This window comes from Stylophora pistillata, chromosome 8 (assembly GCF_964205215.1).
Source record: "Stylophora pistillata chromosome 8, jaStyPist1.2, whole genome shotgun sequence".
Lineage (NCBI taxonomy): Eukaryota > Metazoa > Cnidaria > Anthozoa > Scleractinia > Pocilloporidae > Stylophora > Stylophora pistillata.
The window spans coordinates 20,455,648-20,472,161 of NC_142526.1; the positions used below are offsets into that span (position 1 = coordinate 20,455,648).

Sequence of the window (16,514 nt, forward strand, 5' to 3'; positions counted from 1 at the left end):
ATGTTAAACAGAGATTAAAACTGAAATGAACAATATATCAATAGTAAATGTTACACCTAGTTAGATATTCATTTTCTCCGTATCATGCGAACTTAATAAATAAATGAAACATCGATGAATATTTTGCCTAATTTGTAAAGATGTTAAATGGAAGTAGTTGATCGCAAGGCGTCCACAATATATGTCTGCTTCTCCTACTAATTCTCAAATAGTTGTCACCAGTGGCTGTTGCCGTTGTAAGGCTTCCCGCTCACTGCAAGTCAGGCTGGTGTTACTGTAACCCTCTTAGGAAGTACCGCAGTCTCATATATTTCTCAGTGTCGCCCGCATATACCAAAGGTCTTAGGGAAAATTTTTCACTTACTGAGGTATAACAGAGTCCTACAATGGAAATTCTTTATTGATTTAAGAACTGTTAATTCCATAGTTTACTTTTAAGGGAAGGCTATTTCTCGACTTATCACAATGATCCAGTTAACATTCTTTACCTTGTAGACCGGGCTCCTTCTTTCACAAATGTCTCTAAAACATTGGGTTCTGTTATTATGCTTGTAATAACAGTTGTATACATATGAATGACATGGAGGACACACTGAAATAAATTTTCATTTTGATTCAAAAGGTACTAATATTTGGCATTGGCGCTTTGTTTTCGGAGTACGAGGTGGAGTTCCGGTATTGACCCATATTAACGCAACGATTGATCTAAAATAGTCAGCAGAAGGTGTTGAGGTAAACTAAAATAGTCAGCATAAGGTGTTAAGGTAAACTAGATGACAACGTTTTCTATCATCGATGTTCATCAATCTTCATGAAAAGCAGAAATGTCACCCGTTAAAAAATGATCAGGATTATTTCGAGCGCGCGTCAGAAAATTTCTAGTTGTTAGTCATTTCTTGTCTAAGAGGCTTGATCAGTCAAGATTTTTTTTTTTTTTTTTAGTTAACTACAGCTAAACCCAAGGATTCCACCCCCTCTTTCAGAGTCCGAACAGAAGACATTTCTCACATCTCAGAGGACTAGTCTTTGTCGCTACTCCTTTGGGCCTGGTTCAGACCTTTGACAATGAGATGCCAAGGTAAAATTTAAAACCAAATGTTATCATCATTTACGGTGGATCTAATTGCCAGTGATAAGTTTTTCTCATCCAGGCTCTCTTTTCGCGTTAGGAAGAGACTGGCTGAAAAGAAAACAAATACATCCCAGGCACATGCGTATTAATTTCATGAGAATAAAGGAAATGATCGCGAACTCAAGAGTCTCTGGATTGTTAGACAATTTTTTCTTGTAAGTATCCAAGGAAAAGCATGGAGAACTTGCACACTGAGGTTAAAGGGTTAAAACTTTATTCTTCTTTCCTGTTTTCACTAACAATTACTTGCTCTGATACCCTCGGCCTCTTCAGTTCATAACTAAAGGAGACAAAATAAATATGAAATTAGTGTCATTTGTCACGGAAACTTATTTATATGACTCTTAAAGAAAAAGAGTTGCCTGAAAGACTTCTATGTTTCAACTGTTACTTATTGGGCGAGAGATCTAGTGGTGCGCAGAGTTCTGGGAGTTCTCAGCATCATAGTTCGTTCGAAATTACATCTATTCAGGCCAGGTAGATATTTCACTTCGTTCTCTTACCATCATAAACCAGTCCTCTGCCTTATCCAGTTGGTAAAGGTACTGACTCGGGCGAATACAGTAAAGTAGTCGGTCCTGCAATGTTCGTGACCCCAACTTACTGCTCCGCGGAGAACCCATCGCCCGCCCTCGTTGCAAACAAACGGTCCACCGCTGTCTCCCTACAGATTTTGGGAAAAAATTATTGAAAATATATACATATATATATATTTAAAGGAACAAAATGAGAGCAAATATATGAAGAAATTTAAAAAATAATAATTATAATAAAACTAGAACACAGCTATGGTCCCACAGAACAACAATTAGAAACAAACGAACAAACACAAAATAAACTGCGAAGAGGAATCACATCATGCACTTGTTAGCCTCCTTCGCTGCTATTTGGGCATGCGCATTCGAAAGAATAACTCGCTTTCAACTAATAAGTTGAGATATATACAAATTAATCTAATGAGGCCTTACACTGCTGTAAAAAGTAAAATGTTTCACAAATCCGAGCTTTCGCCGATCAACGGCGATGATGCCGATCAACGCCGATCAACGGTGATGATGTTCTTGATCGGCGAAAGCTCGGATTTGTGAAAAATTTTACTTTTTACAGCAGCGTAAGGCTTCATTTGATTAATTTGTATATATTTCAACAATGTTGCTGAAGGACAACATGAACAGATGAACAAGTTGAGATTTCTTCCCTGCACTCGGCGCACACGTCATAACCTCCAGTTGAATATTTCCCAAAAAAATGGGGCCCATCCGGCCATTTCCACCTGATCAATACAGTAAGTAAATATTAAAATAATGCGATCTATCGCTTGGTTAGAACTGTTTCTGTGTGGTAACCTGACATCCTCCGCGTCCCTGTCCTCCGGCACAGATCATGGTATCACTGTAAACACGACCGAGTCTTCCGTTAACAGAAGCACACCTTCTGTCATCAGCGACTGGCAGCATTGCTTGTTGAAGAATGTTAGCTCCATATCCACCTCCAACTGTTCGCCCCCATCCTTATTTTTTCAACGAAAGACAAAAAAGCTCATCAATTCGGTTGATCTAACAAGCCAGTGTAGGCATGAAAACAAATGGCAGCGATACAAGTTACACAGCGTTTGTCCCAATCTTATAAGAACGGCAAAAAAAAAAAAAAAAAAAAGAGACCAAAAATGAACTCAGTTATTCAAGTTTATAGACGATGCTAGGTTCAAAGAAAAGAGAAAACTTGTCATACAATTGTTCAGGTTACAGCGTCAGTGTACCTGTAATGTAACACCGCGACCCAGCCGGAGCTCTACTATTTTGTTGTGGCAGACAAACTGGTTTTGCCATGTAACCCATCTGAATTGGCCTGTTTAGCTGCAGAAGAGCCACATCGAAATTCAACTGTCCATATCTCTCATGCATAATCACTCGACGTAATCCAAATATTTGGTCTTGACGAGGCCGCTCCCTTTGGGCATGCAGTCCTGCAAACAAAATGAAATGAAATCTGTTAAAAACCATGGAAAAAAGAAGGATATCTTCTACAGACAGGTTAAAAGGATTGTCAAAGCAGAAAATTTTCAAATCAACTTCAGCACAGACTACAGTTAAAGGCAGCGAACAGTTCACTCTAAAATTGTTTTATAGAAAACCAAATAATGACTTCCAAGGTGTTTTAGTTTTCAGCTCGAAATAACTAGACTTAATTTAATTTTTCATTAGTTCCTGTAAATTATAGGAACTTTTTGTGTTCGACTCAAACTGACGTTAGAGCTATCAAAGGGAACGCATTAATAACTCCCTTAAAAATCAAATTTTAGCTACTTCTTGCTACTGATTAGTAAAAATGCGATGTATTTTGTGTACTATTTGTGACAAGTTCAAAAGTTATTTAAGTATAACTAGCTCATGGCTAATTTTAGTGATTGAATTACCTACGACAACAGAGTATCCCCAGGGGCTCCGATCCTTTTCGACACAGTGAGAGGCAGTCAGAATCCACCAGTTACTTATGATTGATCCCCCGCAAATGTGCCCACCCCGGTGCCGTAGAGAGATCTGCCAAGGCCAAGCGTGGCGCTGAGCATTCTGTCCATTCACCACTCTAGATGCCATGCGCACTCCGCAACCTAACAGTAGGGAATGTTATGAGAAATATAACAAAGAAAATAACCCCTGTAACTGAAACTATCGACAAACTTCCACAACTAACCGTCACTGCCTTGGAAGTAAAATAGTGACCTACGAAGTAAATGACAGTTAACAACTATTCACCGAAGTGGAGGTGGTTAGTGGTGGATATTTACCGAGCCGCGAAGCGGCGAGGTAAACATCCACCACTAACCACCGACACTGAGGGGAATAGTTGTTTTAGTATATACTGAAACAGTGAGATAATATGCACCACCAAAAATTGATTTGAGTGATTTCTTCGCTTGTCACGGATGTTAACCGGGACGCCATTTTTTCCCGAGTTGCTCGGAGGTAAATAGCAAAGGATATTCGGAGTTTGACTAGCAAATCAGAGCGCGCCTTCAACGCTATCCACTGTTTTAGTATGTACTAAATTCCATCTAGCTGAGAGAAGCTCCATGTTCAGTGCTTCTAAATGCACATATCCTGAAATCTAAGAGTTGGTACCTATACTTGAGCAACTTTGGAGTTCAAGTTTTTTTTTTCCAGAGATTTTCTTCAGCTGAAATTTTTGGCAACGACACTAAAAGAGCTAGTGCTTCGTAGGAAGATTAACTAAAGAAAGCTAAAGTAGCCCCTTACTTTGGCCAAAAGAAGGTTCGAGAAGAACAGAAGTTACAGCCAATAGCATATACGTCTTAAGGGATATCATGTTGACGGTCGAAGCGTAGTCGATATGCTGCTTTTGCTGCGGAGAATCTTGTGGTTTTACTCAAAATCGTTTTGCAACATCTGTGTAGCTGCTTATACATTGCAACTTTCTCGTGAGAACTGTGTATATTTCCACAACTAATATACTCCTTGAACAGGGCTGTTTAAACCAGAAGCATGGCGTAAAATTAAAAAATGCCAGTTTTTGATTGACGCTATGCAGCCTATTGCAGACGTCGTGTAATAACGTGTGACATCTATCTTACTCCATCCTCGACTAAAAAAAACAAAGCTGCGGACGCGATATTATTGCTGGAGCCTCGCACAAATGCTCTACAATCTGTATCATGATATTTTTGTTTGAAAAGCTCATTATATTAAAACAAAAAAAATCAAATCAACCTTTTCTTTTTTCTCTAAATCACTGTTTGCTTTCAAAGAGGCCACTTGCACTGCAAATTAAACTAGTCAATTCAGAGCCAAATTTTCTCGAACAAATATCACTGCATCCGCTCAACATTTCATGGATTTTTTAAGCAGATTTGACTAAGAGAGTCGTGGCAGGTCTCAATATGAAGTTTACCATGAGGGTATCAATGGAAGTAATGGCTTTTACAGCTATCAGTTAAAATCTTGGCCACTTTTTGGCTAAAGTTTAATTTATTTCTATTATGATTAGCAGGAAAAAATTTTACGACTAATTTTTACTAACGGTTACAATTAGTCATACGCGTGCCGGCTCTACATTATTTTGCCATTTTACGGCTAACAGTTAACAACATCGAGACCCTTTTTTGAGCGCGCTTACTATTGGCTAATCTGAATTATCTAGTCCTTTGGAACTGGCCGGCAAATGCATTTCCTTCGCAAATATATTGTTCGAGCTGGTCTAGCAACGCTCCAGTGATGTAAGGGAGCGATTTGCATGACAAACTTAGAAGGGGCTTGCGAAGTAACAGCAATAGCAAACGCAGAAAAGAAAAGACGGATCAGTTCTTTTAACAAGCCTTTGATTGACCAGAACATTTTCTTGCGGCGAATTAAAGAGATAGCTAGCTAAAATATATGTCATTGTAAAATATGTAGTCTACCTACGATTTAATCGATCTGGAAGACAAACCGTTGTTTTGAAGAGATGAAAAGAAACATAATTTGATATAGATCTCTTCAATAACACAATCAGGAAGAGAAATTGTCAACGAGCGAAAAAATTCACTACGTCTTAAAAAACTCAGTAATTCAGTGATATCGTGACGACTAGTACGAGAAATGACCGTATAAAATAATTCGTCCAACTTTTTGGATCACGGTAGTTCTGGTATATGAGTGTTGAGCTCTTAAGTAAAAACTTGAACAATCACTATCACAGTGATGTAACCTCAGTAAGCGAGGCTATCGGCATGAATAACTATTTCCCGCAAAAGCTCTGCCCACGAACACAGTCGGTATATGACGAAGATAAAAGGTCAATCTCTCTCATTTAGAATGTAAGAAAGTGGAAGAAAATTAGGAGAGAAATATATATGATAAATTTGTAGTATCTTGAATTTTTTACAGCGCTGATTTTTGTTCTCCACGTACAGTTTTCAAAGAAAATTTCAAATATAAATGTGCCACCGTCGGTTTGTTTGTTTGTTTGCTTTTTTTTGGTCACTAAGATTTTTAAAATAATCTGTCTAACTAAATGTTTAGAGTCGTAAATTTAACGAGCAAAGACAGCAACATTGCACATTACGACTTTCTGGAATTATGGAATTTTAAGGTCAATTTTTACCTTAAGGAAAGGCCGAATAGTAGAGAACTGGTGATAGGAAAGATAAATACAAACTAAAGAACATTATATGATTTGACACAGAATTCTCAAGAATGAAATAATAAGAAATTTATTACAGAAGATGAGGAGAGTTGTATAAAAACTTGAGGGTTAAAGGGTAAGCGGGCAAAACATCACTACCATTTACATTTCTACAGTCTCCATCGGGACAAAAGGTTATTTAGCTTGAGAATAGCCGCTGAACCATTGAGAACAGCAATTGGAACAAAGCAATTTATTCCAGACAGCTGGTCAGGTTTTAAAGCAAAGTAACACCAAATATAGTGGAGAGACATGTAACGTGAGGCAATTGATCTTGGTGTTAATACATCTCCGATTGCCTCCATAAATCAAAATCCTTTTGTGTTATTAAAGAACACTGTAGAAGATTCTACACAAAAAAACTAAACAGACTCGAGTTGGATGAGGAACGAAGTTAAGTCAGAAATACAGATTGCTATTACATTTTTTTTTAGATATCTGGCTTAAGATATGTGAAAATTGTTATGATGATTAGTGTTTGGCATAAAAAATTTCAATTTTGTATTTGTGAGCTCATTTATTTTACCATTTAAGACTTAGGAAAAGCCGGAAAGGAATTTCTCCGAAGAAAATTGATACATGTACAAATTTTCGCAGAGAAATGATAGAAGGAACTATAAATAAAAATTAATTGACTTCCTCTTAGGTGCATGAAACACAAGTAGTAAGTGAAAAAACAAACAACAGGGAAGTGGGTAACAAAGAGCTCAGTGATTTTAAATGAATGATCACTTTTAGCCCCAATATAAATACTGCTGGATCATGATATATGACATGCATAAACTAGCTAAAAACTAAAGCCCAGAGTCAGTCATGCGAAAGAGGTAATAGCTCCTCAGAGGTAGTGACGGCTCCTCAGCAGGCAGAGGTAGAGCTTCCCGGCATGCCCCACATGAATGTGCTGCTGGGTAGAGAGGAGGTAGTAGTCCTCCTGAGAAAACCTAAGTCCAAGCAGTATTAAAATGAGGGAGTAGTGCCTCTAGAAAACGAGTCTATGGGGGCCAAAGTGTGACACAAGAGCACTTTATCCCCACAAATGCAAAGTCATTCTTGCTTGGATTTTCATAGCCAAAATTTTGGATTTTGGTTATGAAAATCCAAGCAAGAATGACTAAATGAAATCTACAGCATCTATGCCATGTGGCTCTCTGGGCTAAGCTTACAGTCCATTGGTTGATAGTGGATCACGTGACAGGTGTGACATTTCACACCACGGTTAAATTAAAAGAAATCCTTTATTCAGACTCATGACAACAATATTAAGAGTTGCCAATCAAATAAAATTTATTTAGTTTAAATAAATTGGCATCTAAAGAGAAGAGAGTTTCATCGGATCTTGAGGTTGAAAGGGCAAGCAGGTGAAACATCACGGTCCAATTACATCTCAAAAGTCTCCATCGGCACACAAAGGTTATTTAACTTGATTACTATCGCTAACACGACCCTATAAGAAACAAATCTAACAGACAGCTGCTGAGGTGATAAAGCCAAACTAACACCAAATACAAAGGAGAGACGTTAGATAGAAAAAAAAAACGGTTTTTTGGCGCACAGAAATTTGTAGAAGACGCTATTTTTGTCAGATATCTAAACCTACACATCCAAAAAATGATACACTGATTCTTACGTGAAACGACATTTTCAATTTTGCACTTGAAAGCTCATGTGTTGAAAAACTGACTTCATTGACCTCTCTGCTTTCTTTCCTGCCTTTTAAAGTAAAGAGAAACTTATGCGCTTGAACTGTGGCTTTTAAACCTTAGTCGCCTAACGCGGGAATGCAATTTAACATGTACTTGTGGACACCAATAGGTGGTTTGCAACCAATCTCTAGATACACAGGTAACAATGGTGAAAGGAAAAAATGCTGGTGGACGAACAAAAGAAGCTAATGAGATATCTACTGTTTACGTCCACCAACATGGCGGCAATGACGTAACGTGCAAACCACCTATAACAATGGAAGATGGAAAGTTCTTATTCACATGGTGCAAGCAAGGTTGAAAAGATGTCTAGACAAGTCACATGTTGCTAATGCAGCGAATGCTCTACCTCTGTCAGCTGAACACGAAATTTCTCTACAAAATACAGCGGCATCTCTAACAAAGTCATTTGTGGAACAACCCACTTTACAACGATGTTGGCATTATTGGCTTTTGCTTCAGCTCTTTGATCGGCTTCCTTTGTTGAAGGTATGGTTTTCTTAATACCTTATTTCAAAACTAGCCTAATTCTATTCAATTATCTAATTTTCTCTCTTTGCAGCTGTGATTACTCTTTTCTCTTTCTTCATTTTCCGGTTTAAATTATTAATGCACAGTTATTAATTGGTTCGTTTGCTTTTTTGTTTTCATATCTTAAGGTTGTGGAACTCGGATCTCAGGAGCCCGTGTGCTGGGTGGCAACGGCGCAGCTCCCCATTCATGGCAATGGCAGATATCCCTTAGGGTCCGTGGAACATTTCACATATGCGGGGGCTCCCTTATTAAACGCAACTGGGTGATATCTGCTGCGCATTGTGTTGGCCGAGATCACAGGCCAAGTTGATATACGGTTGTTGTCGGCGAGTAAAGTATGCCATAATGTTTGCCTTCTGTATTGTTGACAGTTTGTAGATCAGCAGAATGTTAAAAGCAACTATCACATTTAATTGTTAAACATTAAATATTTTAAAATACTTTTTTAAAGCGACATCTCTGATGGCAAGCCATGTCAATAAAGTAATAACAAATATCTGCCGCATACAGCTTCAAGTTTAAGAGTCAATTCAACACTCACATTTTAGAAAGAGGTAATATCAAACTTGGAATGAAGCGGACTCTCACAATCTAATTGCGTTTCAGGAGCACATAAAAGGTTAGGTGTGACCTCTGTCCAAAAATCACACAAGATAAAGAAGGTCATCCCACATAGTGGATTCAGTATGCGTCATTTGAAAAATGACCTCGCTCTTTTGGAGTTGGAGCAACCCGCAATGATGAGCGACAAGGTGAACTTGGTTTGTCTCCCACCGAAGGGAAGCAGCGCAGTAGTGGGATCAAAGTGTTATATCACCGGTAAATATATAAGTTAATAAACGAAGGAGGTATTGCTCCTATCAATGAGTATTTTATTGAGTTTCTTGTCCAAATCACAACAGTAGATCAAAACAAACGAAATGTGCACGCGGAACCAATTCGTGTTGCCTGTCCATTGCGGAAAAAACGTGAACGACCAAGTCAGGATTGGTCCTAGTTTTGCAGCTGATATCATTTGGTTGAAAGGGGGGCGATATTTTTGCAGATCAAGCACAGGGCGAAATAAAGCAATTAGCTTTTATTAGTAAGAGATAAACAGTTATGAACTGAAATTAATACGACAGCAAGGGTAATGACCTGACCTCAATAAAAAGGTATTTCCTCTCTCTTTCAACTTAACCACAAGCACAGTCCCTTTCATGTTATAAAGCAATGCACTTAAAGCAAAAACTTGAAAGGTGGGAAGGCCCCTACCATGTTTGAATTCAACTTGAATCACTCAGAATTTCCATACTCCGGGTACGCCCACGCCCTAGACCGAAAGGCTTTACGATCTTTTTAGCTTTTCAACAGGCTGGGGAAGATCTGCTGCTAACATCTTTCAGAAAGGAATGCTACCTATCGTAACACACGCCCGATGCCAGAAAAGGAACGGCCGCATTCTCCCCGTTGACAAAACAAGCATGCTTTGTGCCGGAAGCGGAAAGAAAAATCAGCCTGGTGGTTGCCAAGGAGACAGCGGTGGTCCATCTCTCTGTAAAAAGGAACGGCCGCATTCTCCCCGTTGACAAAACAAGCATGCTTTGTGCCGGAAGCGGAAAGAAAAATCAGCCTGGTGGTTGCCAAGAAGACAGCGGTGGTCCATCTCTCTGTAAAGATAATAGTAAATGGGTGCTTCGCGGTGCAGTGAGTTGGGGACATAGAATGTGCAACAGGTTTGAAAATTAGTGTTTCAGTTGTAAGTTTAACATACTTTAGCGAATGTTACATTTGAATTAAGAAGTTAAAAATCACTGGCATAAAGCTTTAGTTACTGAATTATCATTCGCTGTCAAATTGACTTGTCCGACATCAAGACGCCTCACTTTATCGGGAATTCCTAGTATTGCTTCAAGGGCTATAGACAACAAGTATAATTCGAAGATTGCCTCGATAACGAAAAAAAAGTTCATTCCTGTTGAAGCTCACGACGACTTTTTATCTGTATTGCAGATAGCGCGTAAAAGATGAAGTCAAAACTCCAATGGTACATTACCTGGCATCCTCAAACTATCTTCCTGTACACGTGTAACAAAATTTTGGAGCCAATGGTAATACTTCAAAATGTTAGGAAAAGAGGTTTAAGCCGTGATTTGGAAACTAAAACCGCTTTCCTTACTGAGGAAATGATTACTAAACAACCTGAAAATAATTTAACTTAATTTACTCCATTTTCACTACATTATTTTCAGTGGGGAAGGACTATAAAGGAACATACGAACCATTCGTGCTAGTCCTGCCTCCCACCCATCCCACCCCAGGGGAGGACGTCCATCTCACAGTAATCTCGTGTGTGGGAAATTTACGTCTCCTACCTCAACCCTGCAGGAGACGGGACCTCCATTTATTCGTCCCTATCCGAGAAGACTAGAATATCTAACCATTTCTTGATGTTATAGAAAGGTAGCAAATTCTTTTCAATTATTTTAAGACCTTGAGTGTTGGTCCAGCACAAGGTATCCTCTCAGTAGGCTACGGCTCCACCTCCAGCAAAGGTGTCAACGAATTCAATTTGCAAGACAAGGCAAATGACGGTAAAGTTGAGTGCAACTCTTCGAAGGCCGTTAAAGACTCTATTAATTTAACTTGTATTTCGCCTCAGAAGCCGTCTTTTTCAGAGGTCTGAAACTTCTCTGAAATCCTAACTGGCCAAATGGTTGTGTTACAAAACAGACGCTGACATAAACGTGCACATCTCAACGGGTAGAAGGAGTGGGTAGGATGGGAGTGGGAAATAGAAAGTAGTGCCGCCACCTTTCTGGGCTATACAATTTAGCGAAGGTTTGACAATGTTAAAGTTAACGGCGAATGTTTTCTGGTTTCACGTAAAGAGCTCAAAGTTCCACAGATTTAAATGTTATGTAGTTCCGTTTGCTGAAGAAATAAAATAAAAATTGAGAAATAAAAGTTCCCTCAAGACAAACTTTATTTTCACAATTGATACACCAAAACTGATAATGAATCGACCATGAAATCACATTGCATATTTTTTCAACCCCACAATAGCACTTTTTTATCGAGTCCTGAAACCTGCAAAGCAAGGAGATGATAACGAATATCAGTTGTAAACAAATCCTTCCTTATCGTGTCACGAAGCAAAGTGGTTGTCTGTTCAGAGTCAGATACTTGTATTTTTCGCTCCTCCAGACGAGGCCTTATGTCGAAACAGCTCTCCACTTTTGGATACCTAATCAAATAGGAGATACCGTATTGAAATAATAAGATAAATTCGATCGCACTTTACAACAGTTTTTTGCTTGAAATCTAGTTTGTAAAGGCTGAAACTGAGTAGAAAGTGCTGCATTTGTAATATTATCTGCAAACGGTTAGACTTTGTAGTCTTCTCGGATAGGGACGATAAATGGAGGTCCCGTCTCACAAGCCCTTATATATGATTTAAAATCGTGGAACGTTAAAGAACCCACACACTCCTCGAAAAGAGTAGGGCACGTAGTGCCCGGTGTTGTGGTCTATCTTTGTGCAGTGTCTATCCAGGGTGAATTAGGGAGGAGGGGTGGTGCCTCGAATGGACCTTGTGTTCCGTTCGCACTAACACCTTCGGGTCTAGTCACACCCGGTAAAGTCGTTAAAACATAAAACACAGAATTTAACAGGCTGATTAATGATAACCTAGTGAAAATTTGCCATCTTGGATAAATTCACGTGACTCCCAACAGCGTATAAAATATGGGAACCCCATACTTTTTCTACAGGTAGTCCGCCATCTTGGATAAAGTAAGCTGTCCCCCAACTGTATAGAAAGAATGAATAACCCACAATTTTTCTCTCCTTGTGACATACTACCCTTTGGTGAGAAGTAGTTTTAAAAATTTGAAACACAGCAAAAAAGGGGTTCATCCGACTTATTTTGAATAGAAGTTTGGTCGTTAGTTATTTTGTTCTTTCGAGGGCCAAGTAAACGACTCTCCGCAGTACTAACTAACCTGTGACCCGATTTCATATGCTCAGCACAATCGACATGTCTTCTTGCATTTCAGCTCGGTCTTACGTAAGTGTTAGTTGAGCATTGCGCAGCAAATATTAGGCAGTACTTGCTGCTATCCTTATAAGCACGCCCGATACAACCAGCACCACCTGAAGACAAACAATAAAATCATATCGAAGTCAGATGTGCATGGGTGAACGTCTTGTACAGTTGTGAACTACCCAGTAACGAGGGACGGACTTCATTGCTTTGTTTATTTAGCGTTTGACGTTGGTCATCGACAGTAGATAAGAGAATCGTGTCATACACAATTGCAATCTGCACGTGGCGTAGAAATGTGACAGCAATTGCAACAACCTTGGTTAGATTTTAAGTCCGTCTCATGGAGTTCATCGAATGCTGTTCGAGTTAAGTGATGGTAGCCAAAAAGTTTTGTGAAGAACTTCCTTACCCCCACCTCTTTTTTTTTTTCACGATTGGTGTTCTCAAGAAGGTTATTAAGTCACTTAGTTACGAAATATTACAACATATATCGAAATAGAGAGAAAACATATGAAAAGAGGTAAGGGGATGATGGTTCGGAGTTTTTTTTTCTTTTTATCAAAAGTGATTCCTGGGGTTTCACCATCTTTTTTACACGTTTTTCTGTTTTTTTTCCCTATTTTTATTCAATTATTTGAGGAAAGTAACGATTATTTGATCCAAAGTCGCGGTTTGAATCATAATTTGATAATTTCAGTGGTCACTGAGTTATCTGAATATCAAACTATTGCCTTTACACCCATTCTTGTAAAGTACATATATTGATTAACTTACATATTCCGCAAGACTTTTTACATAGTTACTTGATGTACGGATAAGTACTACAGTACTGTTTTAGATACGGACAATTCTTGTGGCCATCTCAACATGCTGAAAATATAGGATTAAAATTCGTACTGTTTTTTTTTTCCTTTGAATGGGCATGAACTTAACCGTTAGGATGATGGACTCAACAATTAGTTTGAATCGCTTAGATGTAAAAAAACATACAACACTTTCCCTTAAAAAATAAGCAAACCAAAACCAAAATAACAAAGTAAAACAACAATTCTTGAGCAAAAAGAACTGGCAAAAACAAAACAAAACTAGATGAAAGAAAAATTGACACATTCCAGCAGCTTGCATTTCACACGTTGGGCAACAACATAACCCAAACAATCAGCGGTAACTGCTTAAGCGTTTGATTAGGCCTCATAAGCATTGCATATCATTCCGGTTTTTAAAGGTCACTTCAGACTGCTGTGCGCATGTCTGAGCCTGAGGATAGCGCTAGCTTTGGAAATAATAATAAAAATAATAATAATAATAATAATAATAATAATAGTAATAATAATAATAATAATAATAATAGTAATAACCATAATAATCTGCAGATACAGAAGTCAGTCATCCCAAGTTCACTCAATATTGCCAGGCGCTTTAAGATTTTGAGATAAGGGATATTAGAGGTTTTATCACATTTAAGCGTTATCATAGTGATGTTGCAGATCTTTTAGTATTCAGATTGAGGATTTTGTTAAATAGCAATTAAGTTTAGGACTTTCATAACTAGGGTTTCATAATTAGGAATTGCTATAGGAATTTTAATTGTAAGGACTTTGGTCGTTGCATTGATTGCTTACGGCTTGCCGCCCAATCATTGTTTAGGATATCTGGGCATCCAGAAGTTTTTACTGCCAATAATAATAATAATAATGATGATGATAAGCGTTAGCATTGAAAATTATTGGTCTAAATGGGAGGAAAAACAGAAAATCATCATAAACTACGTAAAAAACTTCTTAAAAAAAGAGGATGTAAAGATGAAACAATCTTTAGTGTACTAGAAAAATCCGAGCCCCAGATGGGACTTGAACCCACGACCCTCCGTGATCTAGTCGGATGCTCTGACCACTGAGCTACTGGAGACTCTATGGTGAGCAAGGGCCAATTTGTGGGCCTCGACTGGAACCGCATCGCGCGGCTACACAGCCAAGTATTGGTAAGCACCTGTGAAACTCACTAACAGCATCACGCTGTCACATTAAGGCATATCAAGATGCGAATCCGCATCTTGACTAGATCACGACTAGATCACGCATCCGACTAGATCACGGAGGGTCGTGGGTTCAAGTCCCATCTGGGGCTCGGATTTTTCTATTACACTAAAAAAAGAGGAGCAGTAAATTTTAAAAGAAATATTTTCGTAGTAAAAGCAGTAGAAGCAGATATTCTTACCACCTCCTCTGCCGGTATTGCCACCACTACTCCCACTTCTACACATTTTCTGATTGAGTCGGTCAGTGAAACTGCTGACACGGGCAAACACATTGTAGAAATCAGTCTTGCACATTTCATTTCCCCAGCTGACTGCGTCTCGTAAAACCCATGCGTCATTTTCTTTACAAACAAACGGACTTCCACTATCTCCTTGGCAACAATCTGCCTGGTTTGCTTGTCCACTACCTGCACCGAGCATACTTGATTCCTCGACTGGAGCGAGTTGACCGTTTGTTCTGTTGCACGTATTGTGATCTACAACAGGAAGTTTTGCTTGCTGCAGGGCGTTTGCGGCTGGGCCACCTCCAATGATCCTACTTCATCCTGGTAATAAAGATAATACGGTCTTGAAGAAACCAGCCATCAAGTGTTGGCTGAATTTTTAAAATTTTGAAAATCATGCCAAAATCATCTTTTTCCGACTAAGTTCTATTTAATTAGCGTCTGATTAGAATTTGACTCTTTCTGAGCTTTACCGGCCTATCGATGTTTCACAACATATGGATATTTTTTAGGATTGCCCCCGACCCCTTCTCCCAAAAATGTTCAAACATTTGGAATTTTCAGAAATCCAAGGTGCTATGGTATCGTCATGAAAACAGAATTCCTGTGAAACGTTTTGACTTGAACTAAGAGGTCAGAGTCTGCCTCTCTGCATAGTAGAAAACGAGGAATATTCTCTCATCGATGAATATATTAAATTAACAACTATGAAGATGACAAATACTTATACCACAGAAAAAGACGTTTATAGCCGGAAAGCAAGCTTACCAGTGATAAAACACTCAGTTACAGCAAGAATTCTACTTCCTTTAGTTGGCAAACAAACCAAGTTGACTTTATCGCTGAGTGTAACTTCGCCATCCAGTTGTAGCAGGGCAATGTCTTTCTTTAGATGGCTCATCGAGAATCCTTCGTGTTTGAAAAGCTTTTTCAAATTGAATGTTTGTTGAACAGCTGTGGTCCAGGTTCTGATGTGGGCCCCTACACAGTGAAATATATTAGTGACTAATCGCTACCCTTGGCAGGGGGGCGGGAAGGATTTTGGGGTGATCACATGGTTTTCAGGGGGAGAGGCTGGGGAACAGTCGTCGCTAGCTGAGTATAAGGGGGACTATAGAGAGTTCACTGTCAGAGGGGAGTCGAAAGAATACTACAGAGCCTTGAGGGGGGATCAGGTTCATGTTATCGTGTCACAATCAGAATTCTAGGACCTCCCCCCTCCCACAGGCGACAGATAGTGGCTGGTCCCTCAGGAGTGTGAATGACAAATTTGCTTTATACGAGTGAAAGATTCAAGGAATCGAGTAAATTTTTTCCGCAATTGATAATGAGTGCTATTTTCGCATTTCAAGAGGCCTAGCAGTGATAATTTATCATTCGACATGCACACTTGCCAACGACCACTGTGTACCCTCGGGGATCTAGGTTCCTTTCTACGCAATGGCCAGCAGTAACAACCCAGTAGCACTTGATCAGAGACCCTCCGCAGATGTGTCGTCCATTAACTCTGAGAGAAATCTGCTAGGGCTATGAACGTGGCGCAGCATCTTCCCCGTTAATCACACGGGCACCAGGCGGACGAGAACCGCACCCTGAAATTAATCAGTACTTGTAGATTACATTTTATGAAGCCAACAAACAAACAAAACCACAACATACCTATCTTAAGATTCAT

At 39.1% G+C, this 16,514-nt stretch overlaps 1 protein-coding gene and 2 pseudogenes across 2 annotated transcripts; 1 reads left to right on the forward strand and 2 right to left on the reverse strand.

Annotated features, from left to right (window-relative positions):
• Positions 1 to 1,324: 1,324 nt before the first annotated feature.
• On the reverse strand, positions 1,325 to 4,547 carry LOC111341138 (chymotrypsin-like protease CTRL-1). Its single transcript, XM_022948089.2, has 6 exons — positions 4,390 to 4,547; positions 3,549 to 3,743; positions 2,892 to 3,098; positions 2,479 to 2,642; positions 1,636 to 1,796; positions 1,325 to 1,412 (listed from the first exon to the last, which is right to left on the reverse strand). The coding sequence occupies exons 1-5, from the start codon at positions 4,457 to 4,459 to the stop codon at positions 1,638 to 1,640; spliced, it is 795 nt and encodes a 264-aa protein (XP_022803824.2). The 5' UTR covers positions 4,460 to 4,547; the 3' UTR covers positions 1,325 to 1,412; positions 1,636 to 1,637.
• A 3,751-nt stretch (positions 4,548 to 8,298) lies between these two features.
• On the forward strand, positions 8,299 to 10,797 carry LOC111341129 (chymotrypsinogen B-like; annotated as a pseudogene).
• A 1,786-nt stretch (positions 10,798 to 12,583) lies between these two features.
• LOC111324578 (chymotrypsin-C-like) lies at positions 12,584 to 16,514 on the reverse strand (annotated as a pseudogene). The gene is made up of 4 exons (XR_015991104.1): positions 16,499 to 16,514; positions 15,608 to 15,820; positions 14,795 to 15,160; positions 12,584 to 12,684 (listed from the first exon to the last, which is right to left on the reverse strand). The product of XR_015991104.1 is annotated as a chymotrypsin-C-like (transcript).